Here is a 16,168-nt window from a genome sequence, read left to right as displayed (position 1 = left end):
ATCTCTTCCAAATTAACAGTATATAGAGTCCTTTTTATGATCTCAGGAGATTCCAAAGCTTCCCTTGGTCACCAATTCTTATTGATGGTTAAACTGACCTTTCTGCTTCAATTTAAACCCATGTCTGTTCAAAAAATCTCAGAGGTAGAAGACTTCAGAGGCCATCTAGTCCAACAAGTTTGGTCATATACAATTCTTCATGACCAGATTTGGGGTTTTCTTGACAAAGATACTGGAGTGGTTTGCCATTTACTTCTCTAGCTCATTTTACAAATGAGGAAATTGAGACAAACAGACTTAAGTGACTTGTTCAGGGTCTTATAGTATCTAAGACCTTATTTGAACTCAGGTCTTACTGACTTCAGACCTGATACTCTATCCACAGCTAGCTGCCCAGAGTAGCCAGGACTATTTTTTACCTCTTTTTATATTCCTAGTACTTAGCACAGTGCTTGGCACACAGTAGGCACTAAATAAATGTTTACTGAATGGATAAAAACTGTCAAAATATTGGGTTTAAAGTCAGAGCTAGGTTCGAGTCCTGTTTCTGAAATTTACTAGCTGTGAAACCTTGGGCAGTTCACTTCCTTTTTCACAAACTCATTGAATCATTGGGTTTGGCAGGGTCCCTGCAAGTCAGGGCTAATGAGTAAGAACAAATTTGGGCAAGTTGTTTATCTCTGTGGTTCTCAGTTTCCTTGCCTTCCAAATAGAGATAATATCACCTCAAAACCTACCTAACTCATAGGTGTGAGGATCTAGTGACATAACACAGATAGATTAATTTTTGTTAACCCCTACAGAAACATGCAAAAATCATCCTCATCACTATAACTAAGACTAGGGGGTTGCTTACACTCAGAGCTGGGCTATGGGCGCCCTCTAGTGGAAGGATGATCCAAGTCCAGCAGCTGCAATAGGAGTGCTGGAACTGAGGTGAGGGGCAGCCAATGATGGGTAAAGATGCCAAGGAGCAGTATGTTACTGCCAAGCACAGAATCCCACAGTTGGGAGGGACCATCACTTTTTTATACCCTTACCTTCTGTCTTAGTATCAGTTTTAAGACAGAAGAGCAGTAAGAGCTAAGCATTTGGGACTGAGTGATTTGCCCAGAGTCACATAGCTAGAAAGTGGCTGAAGTCAGGTTTGAATCCAAGGATTTCCTTACTCCCTCTATCTACTGTGCCTGATCCAACAACATCCCTAACTAATGTCTATCTAGTCTGTTTGAAAACTTCCAGTGATGGGGTACACACTATCTTTCAAAGCAAACTCATCACTTTGGACAGCTCTTTCGGGAAGATTTTTCTGATCTGTCTCTTTGTAACTTCCCCCTGATGTTCCTTGATTTGTCTTCTAGAGCCAAGCAGAGCATGTCCAAATCCATCTTGCACATGAAAATAATCCCCTCCTTTTAATATTTCCTCCAATCTCATTCTTGTTTCTTCAAATAGCTTTTATGCAGCCTATACTTGGACCAGTGATGGTGAACCTTTTAGAGGGGTGAGTGATGTGAGAAATGTCTTCAGGCTCATGGGGGAGGGGAGCAACCCAGCTTCACATTCTTCTGGCTTTCAAGTAACACACTGGTGAACTCTGTGCTGGGGTGACAGCATGTATGCCCACAGAGAGGGCTCTGAGTGCCATAGGTTCGCTACCATGGCTCTAGACCCTGCATCAAAACAGCTCCTTTCTAAAATATGAGGCCCAGAAATGAATGTAAGCCTCCCAATGGAGGCTAGCTAGTACAGAGGGCAGTAGAATGATCATCTCCTTTGCCTTGGATCCTATGTTTCTCAACATAGTCTTATATGAAGCTAGTTTTGGGGACATCATATGGTTCTTTAACTCCTTTTGCCTGCATTGCCTCTTCTCCCCTATCTATGTCACAGGTCTGCTAGGGCCCTCCCTAAACCCTACTAGGCTTTCAACCCCTGGTTTAGTGGGAAATGGGAGAATCTAGGAGAAAATCAAACCAATGCAGATCTTTAAGTGATCTTGTAATCTTGATCCAGGGGGCAGGCAGCTAATTCAGAACAGTGGTTTACATAAGACTTTAAGGAGTAGCAAAGAGGAAAGATGGGCCATCTTAGTAACTAAGGAGCTAGAAGTATTTCCAGCTCCAAAAAACTGGTATTTTTATCTCTTTTCCCAAGAACTGTTGATTAAATGTCTAGGGTTGATCAATTTCTAGATCAAAGATTTAGTGCCATCCCTCAGAGGGAGCTGCCAGTTTAGGTTCAGTTTGGGGTGGAAAGGAATAATCCTTGGGGCCAAGAACTTACTTTTATCTCTATCTGTTCCTCCATCTCTTTGTTTTTGATGGCAGCATATTCCTTCTCCAACCTATAAGGAAGGGCAACTCCAGTTCAATTCTAGTCAAACCACCTCTTCTGCCCCTCTTGCACCACCTCATTTCTTTATGATAAACTCCTGATTAGGAGTTCCTGGCCCACCCCAACTACTTCCCAAGGATTGAGAGTCCCACACACTGACCTTTTCATCTTCTTGGGATTGTACTTGACCTGGTAGGCCTTGAGAATCAGCTTGTCAGGACAGCTATCAAACTGATGGGGTATCACCTTTTGGAAGTACTGTGGAGACACATCTAGTCACAGCTACCCTTCCCACCCTGGAACCCCTCAGGATCCCTGATCAGTAATGGTCACCAGGCACCCCCAACCCCTACAGGTGTTTGCCCTAGAGCAAGGTATCTACAATTTCAGCTGGTGGGCAACTAAGAATAGTTTTTGCATTTTTTAATACAAGAAAACTTTATTACAAGTGTAAAATTTATCCTTAACTTTCTGGGATCCCACAAAGACAAGCCACTGCTCTAGAGGGTTAATGGTGGACAGCATTCAAATTCTTCCCCTTTCCAGTTCCCCACAGCAGGATTACCCCTCAATCCAGCTATTCCCTGGATCAGGGAATCTGGATCAGGGCTCATATTTAAGATGCAGTAGAAATGAATCAAGAGACAAAGATCTATAAAGGCCCCAAACAATTGATTGTGTTTGACGGGGAAAAGAAATGTAGGAGAGAGGATAAGGCCAGCCAGATTACTCGAGGTTCCTATCTTTTAAACTTCCTTCAGATTCAGGGCCCGGTTTTTTCAAACAAAGACATTGTGAGGAGGAAGAGAAAATGAAAGGATAGGTAGGAAGAGGGAGAAAGAAACTGCTTTAAAAAGACAAGGCTTTCAGAATGACAAGGAAGCCAAGAAAGAGACAAGGCAAGTGCTGGAGGTACCTAAAGACCATTCTGAGAATACTAAGTTTACCTGAACGAAAGTGAATTGAGCAAAGGAAAAATCTGGGATAGGATATACCTGGAAAGAGCCTTGAAGTAAAGAGGGAGGAACTTTATCTTAAAGAAAGCTAAAGTAAGGTGGGCTTTGAGAAAGGGAACCTTCCTCAGCCAAAGTCGTCCAGTCTAACTTAAGATGGCAGGGCACTGGAAACAAAAGCCCTAGGGCCTTTACAGCCCCCAGCAAAAGGGTTAAATGTTAGAAACAGCCCAGCACGGCTTAGGGTAGGCTGGCAACAGGAGGTGGGGGAGGGAAAAGGATTCAAGGACATTGGCTCCTGCTCTTCCACCACAAGCTGGCCTCTCTGGTTGAATACAACGGATCCCCCTGTGTCTGTGGACACAACTACTGCCTTTGTGTATTCTTCCCTGAAACACCAGCTGGGAAACATTGGGGGGGGGGGGTGGACAGGGAAGAGGTGGAAAATCAACCTCTTCCTCCAGTAAGGCTCCGTCCCAGGATTGTTTATTCTCTTTCTCCTGGGTCTGACCTGTAGGCTAGGACATCCCAGACAGAAACCATGCCCAATGCCATGCCTATTTGATTATTCTAATTTACCGTAAAGTACATTCTGCAGCATGTGGCTTCAGGGAACCCAAGCTGGAGGCAGAAGACAGAACAATGTGTTCTACCCTCCTTTTCTATGCCCTCTGCATTCCCTTCATGCCCTGTATGCCAGGAATGGCCTGGCTAGCAAATTCACTCTCTTGCCCCTCCTTCAGATGCTTGTCCACTATTTATTTCCACCAGGAAGGCTTTTGAAATAGCCTTCAGATTCCTAGATATGTTGAAAAAAGGCTTAAGGGTAATCTCATTCCTTATTTCTCCCAAGTCAGGTCTTACCTTATTTTAATATATTTTCTAAATGCAAGATGTGAATCTTGCCTATATAAGGCTCATAGCCTCTCCCTCCCTCCACTCACTTGTGACATGCCCTCCATGTCCAGCTGCATCAGCTCCATCTGGTTCACCTGCAGTAGGGCCAAACCTACCCGGAACACAATTTCCAGTCCCTGCAATGGGAAGAAGTTACCTGTTTTTACAATGAGGGCCAGAGATGCTGGCTCCACCTATTTCTCACCTCTCAGTCCTAAGGCTCTGCTATATTTGAAATGCCAAGCAGGTGGAAACAGGATGGGGAGAAAAGAGACCTTCCTAAGTAGGAAGAAGTCAAAAAAAGGAGCAGAATATAACAAATATAGCAAGGCTAGAGAAAGTTAAGGAGGAAAGCGAAAATCATGAATTAGTTAGCAAAGAAGAGAACTGGACTGTTATCCTTGGGCCTGTTGACACTAATCTAGGTCACTGTGAATTCTACCCTTCAACAAGTCCTGCCAAATCATAGCCCTCACCTCATACATAAAGATGTCAAAAACTCGGGTGGCAATTGGCAAGGGGAAGGTTGTGAGGAAGAGTGTGAGGAACCAGGATGAGGCATACATGGACGTATGGAAGCTCTGGGATCGAAAGTGGATGTTCAAGTCTGGAAGCTGCTCCTGCCAAAAAATAAAGAAGAGAGAGGTCTCAGTGTTCTTCACAAGGTTTCCTCAAGATAGGCCTCTAATACAACTCACCTTGACCCCAATCAGAACTCAGTCATCAGCCTCAGTGAAACTGTGTTTTAGTCACTTCATCTTAACCACAGAGGGAAGCTCATGTTCCAGTTTGTATCCACCTTTCTTTGGCTTCTACATCAATTCTTATTTCTTTCTTTGAGCATCTTAATTCCATGCACTTCTTTCTAATGTTATAGACTTGAATTTTCCCTCCTTTTCCCATGGCCTTCCCCCCACCTCCATTACATGACATTTGTAGGTCTTCTTATCAAATCCCTACCCTTAACCATGAGGGAAACTGTTATACAGAAAAGTTAAGGTAAGTAGAAAAGTGTGTAAGTTTGCAAAGGAGAGTGCCATGAAAAGATTCTGGAATTTTGTAGGAAGGGTTAGACTGGAACTGAGGGGTTAGCTTTCTCTTTGGAGGTATCTGGAGGGTGTGACTGCTTTTCCTTAGTGGCTGATCCTATCCTTGTTCCTGTACTGCTTGCTGTCTTGTGTGTTGTATTTCATCGGAGCAGAGCCTGGTGATCCCAACCAGCTGTCTGCAGTGATTGTGAGACCAGGTCTAGGTCCTTTTTGGATCTAGGACCTTCCCTTGGCCCTATCAGACTTACACAAACCAGTACCTTAATGCCATCCAAAGGGGGTTTTAGTTAAAGCTTATCAAGAACAGGGACTGCGGATTTTTAGGAAGTGAGAACAACCACTCTGAAGAATCTCTGTGAAGAGACATTAGATCCTTGGGGTATTAGTTAGTAAACTTAGCTTTAGGGTTATCCCATACCCCTCTAACCTATTCTCTTTAATTAAACCTACCTTTCCATTTTACTGAGTAGTCTGTGTGTGATCTCAGACCAGGCTCTGTCCTGGTCAGAATGTCTTCCGATCTGCAGTCAACCTACTGACACTGGACCAATTTAATCCAACCCCCAAAACCCCTCCCTTTTACAAAACTAAGGAAAGGAGTAGGGCATGGGGAAATTATTAGGGTCCTTCAGGATATCTTTCATGGAACTGGAAACAGTAAGTCTAGTGCTCCAATCATCTCCCCTCTGCCTTCCCCTGACCCCTTTGCTGACTTCTCCCAAAATGGGGAGCTTTCTGACTCAGATAACATTTAGTAACATATTCAGTTTTAGATCTTCTGGGCTAACTGGCTTGAGAATCATGACATTCCTGGTAGAGAGGATAAAAGATTAAGTAGATTTTCATCAAGGGGAGGACAAAGAAATCAAATTTAAGGTAAAATTGGATTCTATTGACTCAGGTATCTGAACACCCCAGGAACTGAAGAATCTTTCTATTTCCTCAGGAATCCACATCTAATCCTAGTCTTTGGGAAGGTAAAGTCGAAGAGATTATAGTGAAGCCTTGCCCTCTTTTTGTCACTTTATTTTCCTCAGTCCTGAGGGGCCAACTTGCACAGCTCTGTCTAGCAGCCATGAGCAGGGTGGGGGGCTGCTATTTATAAACAAATATATCTGCTGGATCCCCTTTAATAAGCAGAGGCAGGTAGACATTTTTCTCTGTTACCCATAGAGACAGAGCAGAAGGCTCTCTGTCTCTGTGTGTCTCAGTCTCTTTCTATGTCTCTCTCAGTTCATCTGTTTATCTCTGTCTCTCTCTTTCTGTCTCTCTGTCTCTCTCTCTCTCTCTCTCCCTCCCCTCATCACTCTAAGCATTCTATGCATTTTCTCAATCAACTCAACCCAGTGCCTCCCCTTCAGGCTTTGTAACTCAGGGTCAAATAAAGTCAGATTCCCTTCTAAAGGAGGAAGAAAAGGCAAAAACAATAGAAAGAGGGGTACACTTTCAAGTAAGGTGCCTCCTCAAAGTAACTTCCTTCATAAAAGCTGCTTTTTACAGTATGTTGCCAAGAAGAGGAAGAACAGAGGAGAAAAGGGGGACAGAGCAGAGAAGGGGTAGTTAACACACAGGTAAGGTTTCCCTTTATGATTAAGCCAGGCCACACAATTTGATATGGATAAGAGATAGAGTTTTAAATACTTCCTTCACTCTTAGTTCTAAAATTCCTAAAGCACTTCCAGAAACAAGAATGAGAAGGCTTAAAAGACAACTCTAGAAAGGCAAGGGGAAACAACTCTGGCTGCTCAGGAGTTATGCGAAGCTATATACTTCCTCTAGGATTTTTACCAACCTAGCTCTCAGGTCTGGATTCTTCTATATGGGGCACCTGGGTAGGCTCTTTTTGGCTTGATGAAGGACTCTTGACACAACTAAAATCAGTCAAATATCCAAACCAGGGATCAGACCTTCACCAAAAAAGGCAAACCACTAGAATTGATGTCCCAGATCTCACCTGTAACATGTATTCAAACTGGTATATACAGAGCCCCAGCTCAGCCATGCTGGGTTTAAAGAGTTCCCGAAGGCGGTATTCTTGCATCAACCTGACGAATACACAGAATGCCTCCTCCTCAGGCATCTGGGGTAGAAAAGAGAAAGACACTGTATTGAACAGGGTTCAAGACAGGATTGGAGGTTCCTCAAGGATAAATAATATTCTAAATTTCTTATATCCTTCACTTGGCCTCTCTGCTAATACATGGGGGTAGGGAAGAGTTCTATTTGATATTACCTGTGTCAGTCAGGCAAGGTATTGAGTAATTAAAAGGCAGACATAGGGCTATGACTTCTTATGGTCTTTCTTTCAAATTCCAGAATGTTTCTTTTTTTTTTTCTCCCATCTTTTTGTTCCCTGTCCCATTGATAAGCCTTTATGACCTAGAAGAATTCCCCATGGCTCAATGGTGCTGAACCCTCCTTCATATCCTTCCCTCAACATTCCTTCAAAATGCCCATCCTGAGTTATCTTCAAACCCCAAAAAGGATGGAGAAAGGATGGCTGCTACTTGGGATTCCTGCCCTCTGTCCTGCCACTAGGTTGTACAAGTTAGAAAAATCTCATACAGGGACTAGCTCAGTGCCATATCATGTCTTAACAGTCGGATATAAGTATTGACACAAAAGAGTCAAGTGCTTCTACCACTCCATCCCAGGGAAGTCAAACAACTGAATAAAATAACCACAGAAGCCAAGAATTCCCAGGGTGAGAGCCACACACATGATGCATAAACAGGGGGACACTTAGCAGGCAGCTGCTATAGGATCAGGGGCCAGCCCACTAACCTGCATTAGAAGCAGGCCAACGATGAAAGCACTGCCCTGACAGTAGCCCACCTCTCTGTCCACCAGAGAGTAAGCCTGGAAGAGAAGAAGAGAATAGTAACAATGATCTGGGAACAGGAGAACAGTTGATTCTCCCTGTAGAGGTCAGTTTAGAAAATCAAGAAGTAAGATGTAAAAGCTTCAGAGTCTTCCTGAAAGAAAGATAAAAAATAGACACTGGAAATCAGCTATCTCCCATAAGTAAGTATCCCAAACTTATTGCCATATACTGAAAAAAAAAAAATCTTTTCTCCATGACACTCTGAAGGAAGTGAGGGGCTGGAAAGCTGACTAGAGATTTCTGCAGAAGAAATGATCCCCATGTAGACGGCCTGCCCCATGCCATTTACCTTCATGACGTTGAAGAGGACCTCCTGGCCCAAACTGTCCTGCCCCTTGAAGAATTCATGTTCAGGGTAGGTCCTGGCAATGTCTCGACGGATCAGTTTCTCACAGGGGGATGACATTTTGAGCAGTTCTGAGTACTGGTTCTTCACTGGCATATCTGTAGCACTGCAGAGAAGCTGCCACACAATGGCACGGAAATGGTGAGGGATGCCTTTCCGAATCAGCTCCTGGGGAGCAGAAGATCCAAAGTGATAGGACAGGCTACAATGGAGTTTCTGGTGCCCTCTCAGTTTAGTAGAGGAAAAGAAGCTTTAGGCTCAGAAGTTCATGTTGGAAACTATAGGGCAGGGAGAAAAAGAACCCTAAATAGGCAAAAGGTAGTTCTAAACTGGAATCTCCACTTTTAATTTTTCCCTATTCCATTCAATACTACACATCACAATGTCAGATTTTTTTTTCTTTTTTACTACATGTGATTTCGTGGGACTCTCTGAGAACTTCTTCCATCTTTACAAGGAAACCCCTTCCCTACAATGTCTGCCACATAATAGGTACTTAATAAATGCTTACTGACAATCCTTAGAGAGTTGTCTGGGGCACTGGAAGGATAAGTACCTTGTCCTTGGTCAAAGAGTCAGCATTTGGTACAGGTGTGATTTGAACCCAGATCTTCCAGAATTTGAGGTTCATTCTCTAGCCACTGAACCATACTGTTTCTCCTAAAACAGGACTTTTTGTATGTGTCACTTCCCTGCTCAAACACTCGGTTGTTTCTGTTTACCAAGTAGAATCTAAATTCCCAATCATGGCCATATATATATATATATATATATATATATATATATATATATATATATATATATATATATATAATTCTAATCTCATCTTCCACTAGAATCATAGAATCTCAGAATCAGAGGGGACCTCAGGGGTCATCTGGTGGACCCTTAACTACACAGCATGAATTATTTATACAAGTAGGTCATAAAACCTCTGCTCATATTGCCTCCAATATGAAGGTTGTCTCTCTCTTTTTTAAAATTTAAACCCTTACCTTTTGTCTTAGAATGGATACTAAGTATACATTGCTCAAAGTCACATAGTTAGGAAGTATCTGAGGCCACATTTGAACCCAGGTTTTCCCAGCTCCAGGTCTGGTATTGTATCTAATGAGTGAAGGTTTCCTCTTATCATTTTGGGGCAGTTATAGTGGATGGGCAATTCTCATATGACACTGGAATATGCCTCCTTAAGCCTTCTTCCCCACTGGTCTTAGTTCTGCCCACTGAACAAGTCTGATTCTTCTTTCATGAGAGCTCTTCAAATATCTAATTAACTTTGATAAAACTCCCCACCAAATCTTCTCTTCTAAATGCTAAGTTCTTTAATAGATCATCACATAAAAACAGTTTCAAGTGTTCTCACCATTCTGGACACTTTCCTTGACTGGAAAAGCTGTCACATGAAAGGAGGATTAAATTTGACCTGCCTGACCCAGGAAGACAGAACTAGGAAGATGTGTAGAAGTTACAAAGAGGCAAACTTGGTTTACTGTCAAAAAAAACTTTCTTAATCTAAACTTTCCAAAAGTGGAATGAGTTGTCCAGTAGCTAGTGGGTTCCCTTTTGCTGGAGATCTTCAAGCAGAGGCGAAAGTCCATTCGTCTATTTTTGGAGATTATTTTGGGTATAGGGTTGTATTAGATGGCTACTGAAGTCCCTTCCATCTTTGCAATTCTGTGATTCTAATATCCTAGACCTATTCTATCTTGTTAGCCTTTAAACTGTGGCATCCAAAACTAAACGTAGATGATAGTCTCCTTTGTTTCAGATACTGCACTTCTATTAATGTAGTTTCAGATAGCATTAGCTATTTCTGACTTATACTACACTGCTGGATTATATGGAACTTGAAGTCAACTAAAAACACTCAAGTGTTTCTCACATGAATTGACATTTGGAAATCTTCTCCCATCTTGTACTTAAACAGACGGTTTTAAAAAATCTAATTATAGGACTTAATACTTATCCTTAATAAATTGTATCATATTAAGATCTGGCTCACAGTGTTGTGGTCAGGCAAGTCCTTGCTGGATCCTTATTCCTAGATAATATCCTAGAAATTAGGCTTTCTGTTCCATTTTCACATCATCTGCAAATCTGGTAAGCATGTTATCTATACTTTCAACTAAGATGCTGATAAAAATATAGAACAGAACCAAGAACAGAGGAGAGCCTCAAAAAGCATACCACTGGTGACTCTGTCCAAGATGATACTGAATGAATATTCTTCAGCTATATTGGACCAGTCAATGATCTTTGACCCATCCTACTTCACTTCTCTACGTCTTCATACACTGTCGACCACCCTTTCCTCTTAGATGGGTCTTTAGGATTCTACCTTCTTCTGGTTCTCCAACTTGCCTCACTATTCCTTTTCAGTCTCTTTTTGCTAGTTCTAAATCCATGTAATATCCCTTAAAAGTGCATGTACCCCAAGACTTTTCCCTAGAACCTCTCCTCCTTTCTCTTTGTACTCCCTTGACAACCTTTTTAGCTCTAAAAGGTTTAGTTATCAATTCTATGCAGATAACTCTCAGATCTATGTATTTAGTCCCAGTCTCTTTCTTGATCCTGTTTTATATCACAGACTGCCTATTGGACATTTCAAACTGAATATCATGGAGATATATCTCTTCCTTTAAAAAAATATTTTTTTTTATTTTGAACTTAACAAACTCCAAACAAAACTGGAATTTCCATAAACATAGAACAGATAAAGGAATGTCCAAGAGACTGCAGATCTCCATTATGTATAATTTATTTTTCTTTTTAAGTATGTAGTAATTCCTGTAGCTTTCAAAGGTACCCTGCCTGTCTGTGCTTGCATATGGCCTTCTTTTTGTTCTCAGATTTAAAAAATAAGACAAACAAAAACAAAATAAAAAATTAGCCTCAGTAGGTTTCTTTTCTTCTCTTTTTTACTACACTATACTTATTTTCCTTTATCCTCCCACACTCATCTCACACTGATGAGGAAAAGTCATTGTAAAAATATGCATAGTCAGCAAAACAAATTCCTATGTTGGCTGTGTATCAAAATATTTGTCTTATTCTGCATCTTGAGTCCATCATCTCTTTGTTAAGAGATGGGTGGCATAATTCATCATCAATTCTCTAGAATCATAGTTCACAGATATTTCAAACTCAATATGACCAAAACAATTTATTGTCTTTCCCACAAACCTTCCCTTCTACTGAACTTCCACCATTCTTCCAGTCCCTAAGGTTAAAAAACTTGGCTTATCTTAAACTCATCACTTTCTCTCATTTCCTATATCCAATCAGCAAATCCTGTAATTTCTGCTTCTATCTTTTTAATTCAACTCCTCTCTACCCACAATCATCACCTTAATTCAGGGCTTCATTACTATTCACCTGAACAGCTATAATGACCTCCTCACTGGTCTTCCTGCCTCTCATCTCCCCATTCTAATGTACCCCCCATTCAGCTGACAAAATTATTTTCCTTAAGAATACATCTGACCATATTACATTTCTTCTTGAATTCCAGTAGCTCCCTAATACCTACAAGATTAAATAGAAGTTCTTCTGGGTTTTAAATCCTTTCAAAAGTTGGCCCTAACTTATCATTCCAGGATCATTAAATATTCCTCTATTCCCACTCCTATGGTTTAGTTAAATTATTCTTCTCTCTTCTGTCAAACATGGCATTCCATTTCCTGTCTTTCATGCCTTTGTTCTTTGTTCATGTATTGTCTGTTCTTCTGAAATGGAATGCGATTTTATCTTCCCTACACCTCATAAAATTGAAATAATTCCTGATTCCTTCAACTGCTAGTGGCTTCCTAACCACTATGTATTTATTTTGTATTTATTTTCTATTATATATGTGCATATTATCTCTTAAAATAGAATATAAGTTTGTTGGAAAGAAGAATAGTTTCCTTTTTTGGTCTCTGAATCCCTAGTGTAGTGATGGTAAACCTACGACCCTCTCTATGGGCACATGGCTGTCCTCTCCTCTCCACCCCCCAGAATTCCTTTCTAGAAAGGTAGAGGCACTCAGGTGTAGTTGCTCCCTTCCCCCTCTCCATGGTGTCTGATGGCATTTTTTTCACATCATACACCCCTCTGCCCAAGCAGTCCAGTGGGAGCACATAGGGTAGAAGATGGATGGCTCACAGGTGGCAGAGCTGAAGGGGAGAGGAGTACTTGGGCCACTCCCCTTCCCCACCCCACCAATTACATTCATTGAGGGCTTTCCTTACTTCACTAACCCTAGTAGTCCAAAAGGAGCACTTCCTCCCTCCCCTGTGTGGAATAAGGGTGGGGGCAGGGGGAGGCCTGGTACTTGGTGGAGGAAGAGGCATGGCACATAGTCTGGGAGAGGGTGGGCATGGCAATCTATCTCTAAAAGGTTTGCCATCACTGCCCTAGTGCCTAGCACAGTGCCTGGCACACAGCAGATATTAAATGTTTGTTGGTTCATTTGTTACTCTAACAACACTGGCACAATCCATTTCATCCTCTGCCATCCCCAAACGTTACTATTTCTCTTCCTAAATTCTCATAAAACTGACACTAAATAACATTACAGAATTTGTCTGGGATTGATATTATGCTGACCTGTTTATAATAGTTTATAATTTATATATATGTATATATAAAGTATATAATGTTTATAATAGTTTATAATTTAAAATTTAGAATTCTTTCCCCTTAAAAAAAACTGAGGCAACATTTTCCCTATCTCTAACCATTTAATTTCTTCCATTTTCCTTAAGTCCAATTCCCAAGATCATGATGAATAATTAAGTTCTTTAAAAAACACTCAAAATAATCCCTTCAGAGGCTTGGTCTTGTTGATAGGATCATAGACTCTCAGAATTGGGGACCTCAGTAGTGGACCTCAGGCCATTCCACTTTTAGACAAATCTAATTGTTAAGAAATTCTTCTTCATGTTGAGCCTCAACCTGCTCTTCCCAGTACTCCAAGTTCTATCTTCTGAGACCCAGGAGAACAAGTCTAATTTCTTTTCCACATAACCCAGCTCCTCAAATAACTAAGGACCATAATCATGTTCCCTTCTACTTCCCCTATACTTGACATCTTTTGTTTCCAGACTAACTTCCCAATAGCCTGGTTTCCAGTCCCCTCCTCCCATCATCATCTTACTCTTTTCAATCAGATAATCATTCCCCATAATGGAGGGTGGAAAACAACCAAGAATTTTAAAAAATGCTGAGTTGCTTTACTTTCTCCTTGTCATCCTTTAGCATTATACCACCCTTCTTTAGTAGTGGGCCAACGCTGTCTCTGAAGAAAGCTTTTTTTCCCCCCTAAAAGCCCTTTGTTGTGTCTCACCTCTACCCCCCTACCTCATTCTATCATTCTTCTGTGTTCTTTTGTTCCTTGCCCTTTATTCCATCTTTTCCAGTAGCATGGTCTCTAGTCTCTTTCCTCTTTCCCCTCAATTGGTACCTGCCACCATTACTTCTTCAGGTTAACCATCCCTTCTCAAGCTGTTACACGGACATTTCTCTTTGCCTCTGGGAAGTTATTTTAGATTCTTTCCCCCATGAGTCTCTTTAAATGCCCCCTTTCTTTCTTATATGAAATATTAATAATCTTATTGTCAGAATTTCATCCTTAAGAGCTTTCTATCCATTATACAACTGCTTCCCTTTTAAGAGTCTCTTGTCTTGGGAATATTGTTATTTTCTCTCTGACCTTTTTAAATCTGCTCTCCCAACATTGTGGATGTCTGACTATGTTTGGCATTCCCCTATTTGCTCTAAACCCTAAGATGGCATGACCCTCCTTTCTTCCATGTTCTAGTGTTTCTACTTCCTAAGCAGCTGCTCCCTGGCAGTCAAAATCAGATTCAGAGCAGTAGTTTCCCTTGCCTACTGAGAAAAAAAAAACTATTAATAAGACAAATTAATCAGATGCTCTGGTTTTAGCATAATGAATTTTCTATAGAATTACAGTTAGAGAAGATTCAGAGGCCATCTAATCCAACTCTTACCTGAATAAGAATCTTCTAACAATTTGCTGGACAAGTACCTAGCCTCTGCTTTAAACCCTCTAGTAAAAGGGAAAGTTGCTCCCTTATAGACAGCTTCACTTGTTAGGAAGTTTTTCCTTGCATTCAATCTAGGGTTCTCTGCAACTTCTCTTCATTGCTTTTAGATCTTTCCCTTTTGGAGCTGAGCAGAACAAGCCTAGTTCATCTCTATTCCTTCAAGTATCAAGATTGTTACTATGTCACCTAGCTTAAGCATCCTTAGCTCTCTCTCAGTTGACCCTTATGTGGTGTGAAGTCCTTTATCATCCTAATTCTTTCCTCTGATTCCTCTTCAGCATTATCATACGTGGTACCCAGAAATGAACACACCACTTTATATATAGTCTAATCAAGGCAAAGATTAGTGAAACTATGACCTTCCACACTTTGGCTTTCTTAATAAAGCCTTAGATAGCATTTGAGGTTTTTTTTTTTTGGTTGCCATATTATTTTTGACTCATACTGACTTTGTATAGACATTCTTGGTCACCGAGAGACTACCACTACTGACTTTGTAGTTCACTAAAAATTCCACACCTTTTTCAGATGATCTCCTTTCTCATCTTTTACATAGGAGGCGGATTTTTTTAACCCATATATAAGACTTTATACTTTGGCTTAATGACCTAGCTTGTTAAGGTCTATTTGGATCCTAACTGTCATTTAATATGTTAGCTATCCTTCACAGCACTGTGTTTTCTAGAAAATTTATAAACATGTTAACTATGGTTTTATCCAAGCTTTTGATTAGAATGTTATAATAGTACTGGCTAAGCACAAATCCCTGTATCTTCTTCAGTAGAGGCCTCTCATCAAGCTGACATTAAACTATTGATAATTACTTTTTGGGTCTGGCCCATCAGTTTATCCATATCTTTTCACCTTCACAAGAAAAAAACATGACAAAAATTTTGCTAAAACCAAGATAAACTCAAGAAGATTAAAAACAAAGAAAACATAGTAGCCCCTTTTATGATAGCAAAAACTTGGAAACAAATTGAGTACTCATCAACTAGAAAATCAACTATGGTATATGAATATAGTGGGATACTACTGTGCTATAAGAAATTATGAATATGAGTAATTCAAAGAAACAAATAATACTTGTATGAGCTGATACAGCATGAAGTAAATAGACCAAGAGATCAATATACACCTTGATACAATGATGTAAATGAAAACAACATTAAAAGGCAACCAGACAACTAATTTTCTTAACTGATATTGGTCCCAGAGGAAAGATGATGGAACACTTCTCTTCTTTCTAGTATGAAGAATATTATATATGCCATATACAATATGACATGGCAACTACTTCTGTTTAACTGTTCTCCTTTGTTTTGATTAAGGGTTCAATGAGAGATGGTCATATCAGTGTATATATACACATATGTACACACATAATGTATATTTACAAATATGTGCATACACTTATATATGTGCACATGTGTAGATATACATGTATATATAAAATATACATTTTATCTAATATATAATTATCTTGTGGATGGAGTTTATTTGGGCATAACCTGTCTACAGAAAGCTAAATTTTCTGTGCCTCAATTTTTTCAACTGCAAAATGAAGGGACTGAGCTAGATGCCCACCAAAGTCCTTCCCATCTTTAAATCTGTGATGTTATTATCTTATGACCTATTCTTGATAAGACCAT

The 16,168-nt window shown here is 40.5% G+C and overlaps 1 protein-coding gene across 6 annotated transcripts in view; it reads right to left on the bottom strand.

Annotated features, from left to right (window-relative positions):
* The window catches only part of EVI5L (ecotropic viral integration site 5 like), a 62,442-nt gene that overhangs the window by 30,199 nt on the left and 16,075 nt on the right, over nucleotides 1-16,168 (bottom strand). For 5 of the 6 annotated variants that reach the window (XM_056822030.1, XM_056822029.1, XM_007489527.2 and 2 more), the window contains 7 exons: nucleotides 8,410-8,634; nucleotides 8,021-8,095; nucleotides 7,191-7,316; nucleotides 4,664-4,807; nucleotides 4,235-4,324; nucleotides 2,498-2,595; nucleotides 2,287-2,347 (listed from right to left, as the gene is read on the bottom strand). In XM_056822030.1, coding sequence (XP_056678008.1) covers nucleotides 2,287-2,347; nucleotides 2,498-2,595; nucleotides 4,235-4,324; nucleotides 4,664-4,807; nucleotides 7,191-7,316; nucleotides 8,021-8,095; nucleotides 8,410-8,634 — 819 coding nt within the window. The remainder of the gene's footprint in view (nucleotides 1-2,286; nucleotides 2,348-2,497; nucleotides 2,596-4,234; nucleotides 4,325-4,663; nucleotides 4,808-7,190; nucleotides 7,317-8,020; nucleotides 8,096-8,409; nucleotides 8,635-16,168) is intronic. The other variant, XM_007489530.2, reaches the window with a different exon arrangement.

The sequence above is a fragment of the Monodelphis domestica genome, chromosome 3 (genome assembly GCF_027887165.1).
Source record: "Monodelphis domestica isolate mMonDom1 chromosome 3, mMonDom1.pri, whole genome shotgun sequence".
NCBI classification, from domain to species: domain Eukaryota; kingdom Metazoa; phylum Chordata; class Mammalia; order Didelphimorphia; family Didelphidae; genus Monodelphis; species Monodelphis domestica.
The sequence above is the reverse complement of the archived record's forward strand: the minus strand, read 5'-3'. Positions and strand labels throughout refer to the sequence as shown.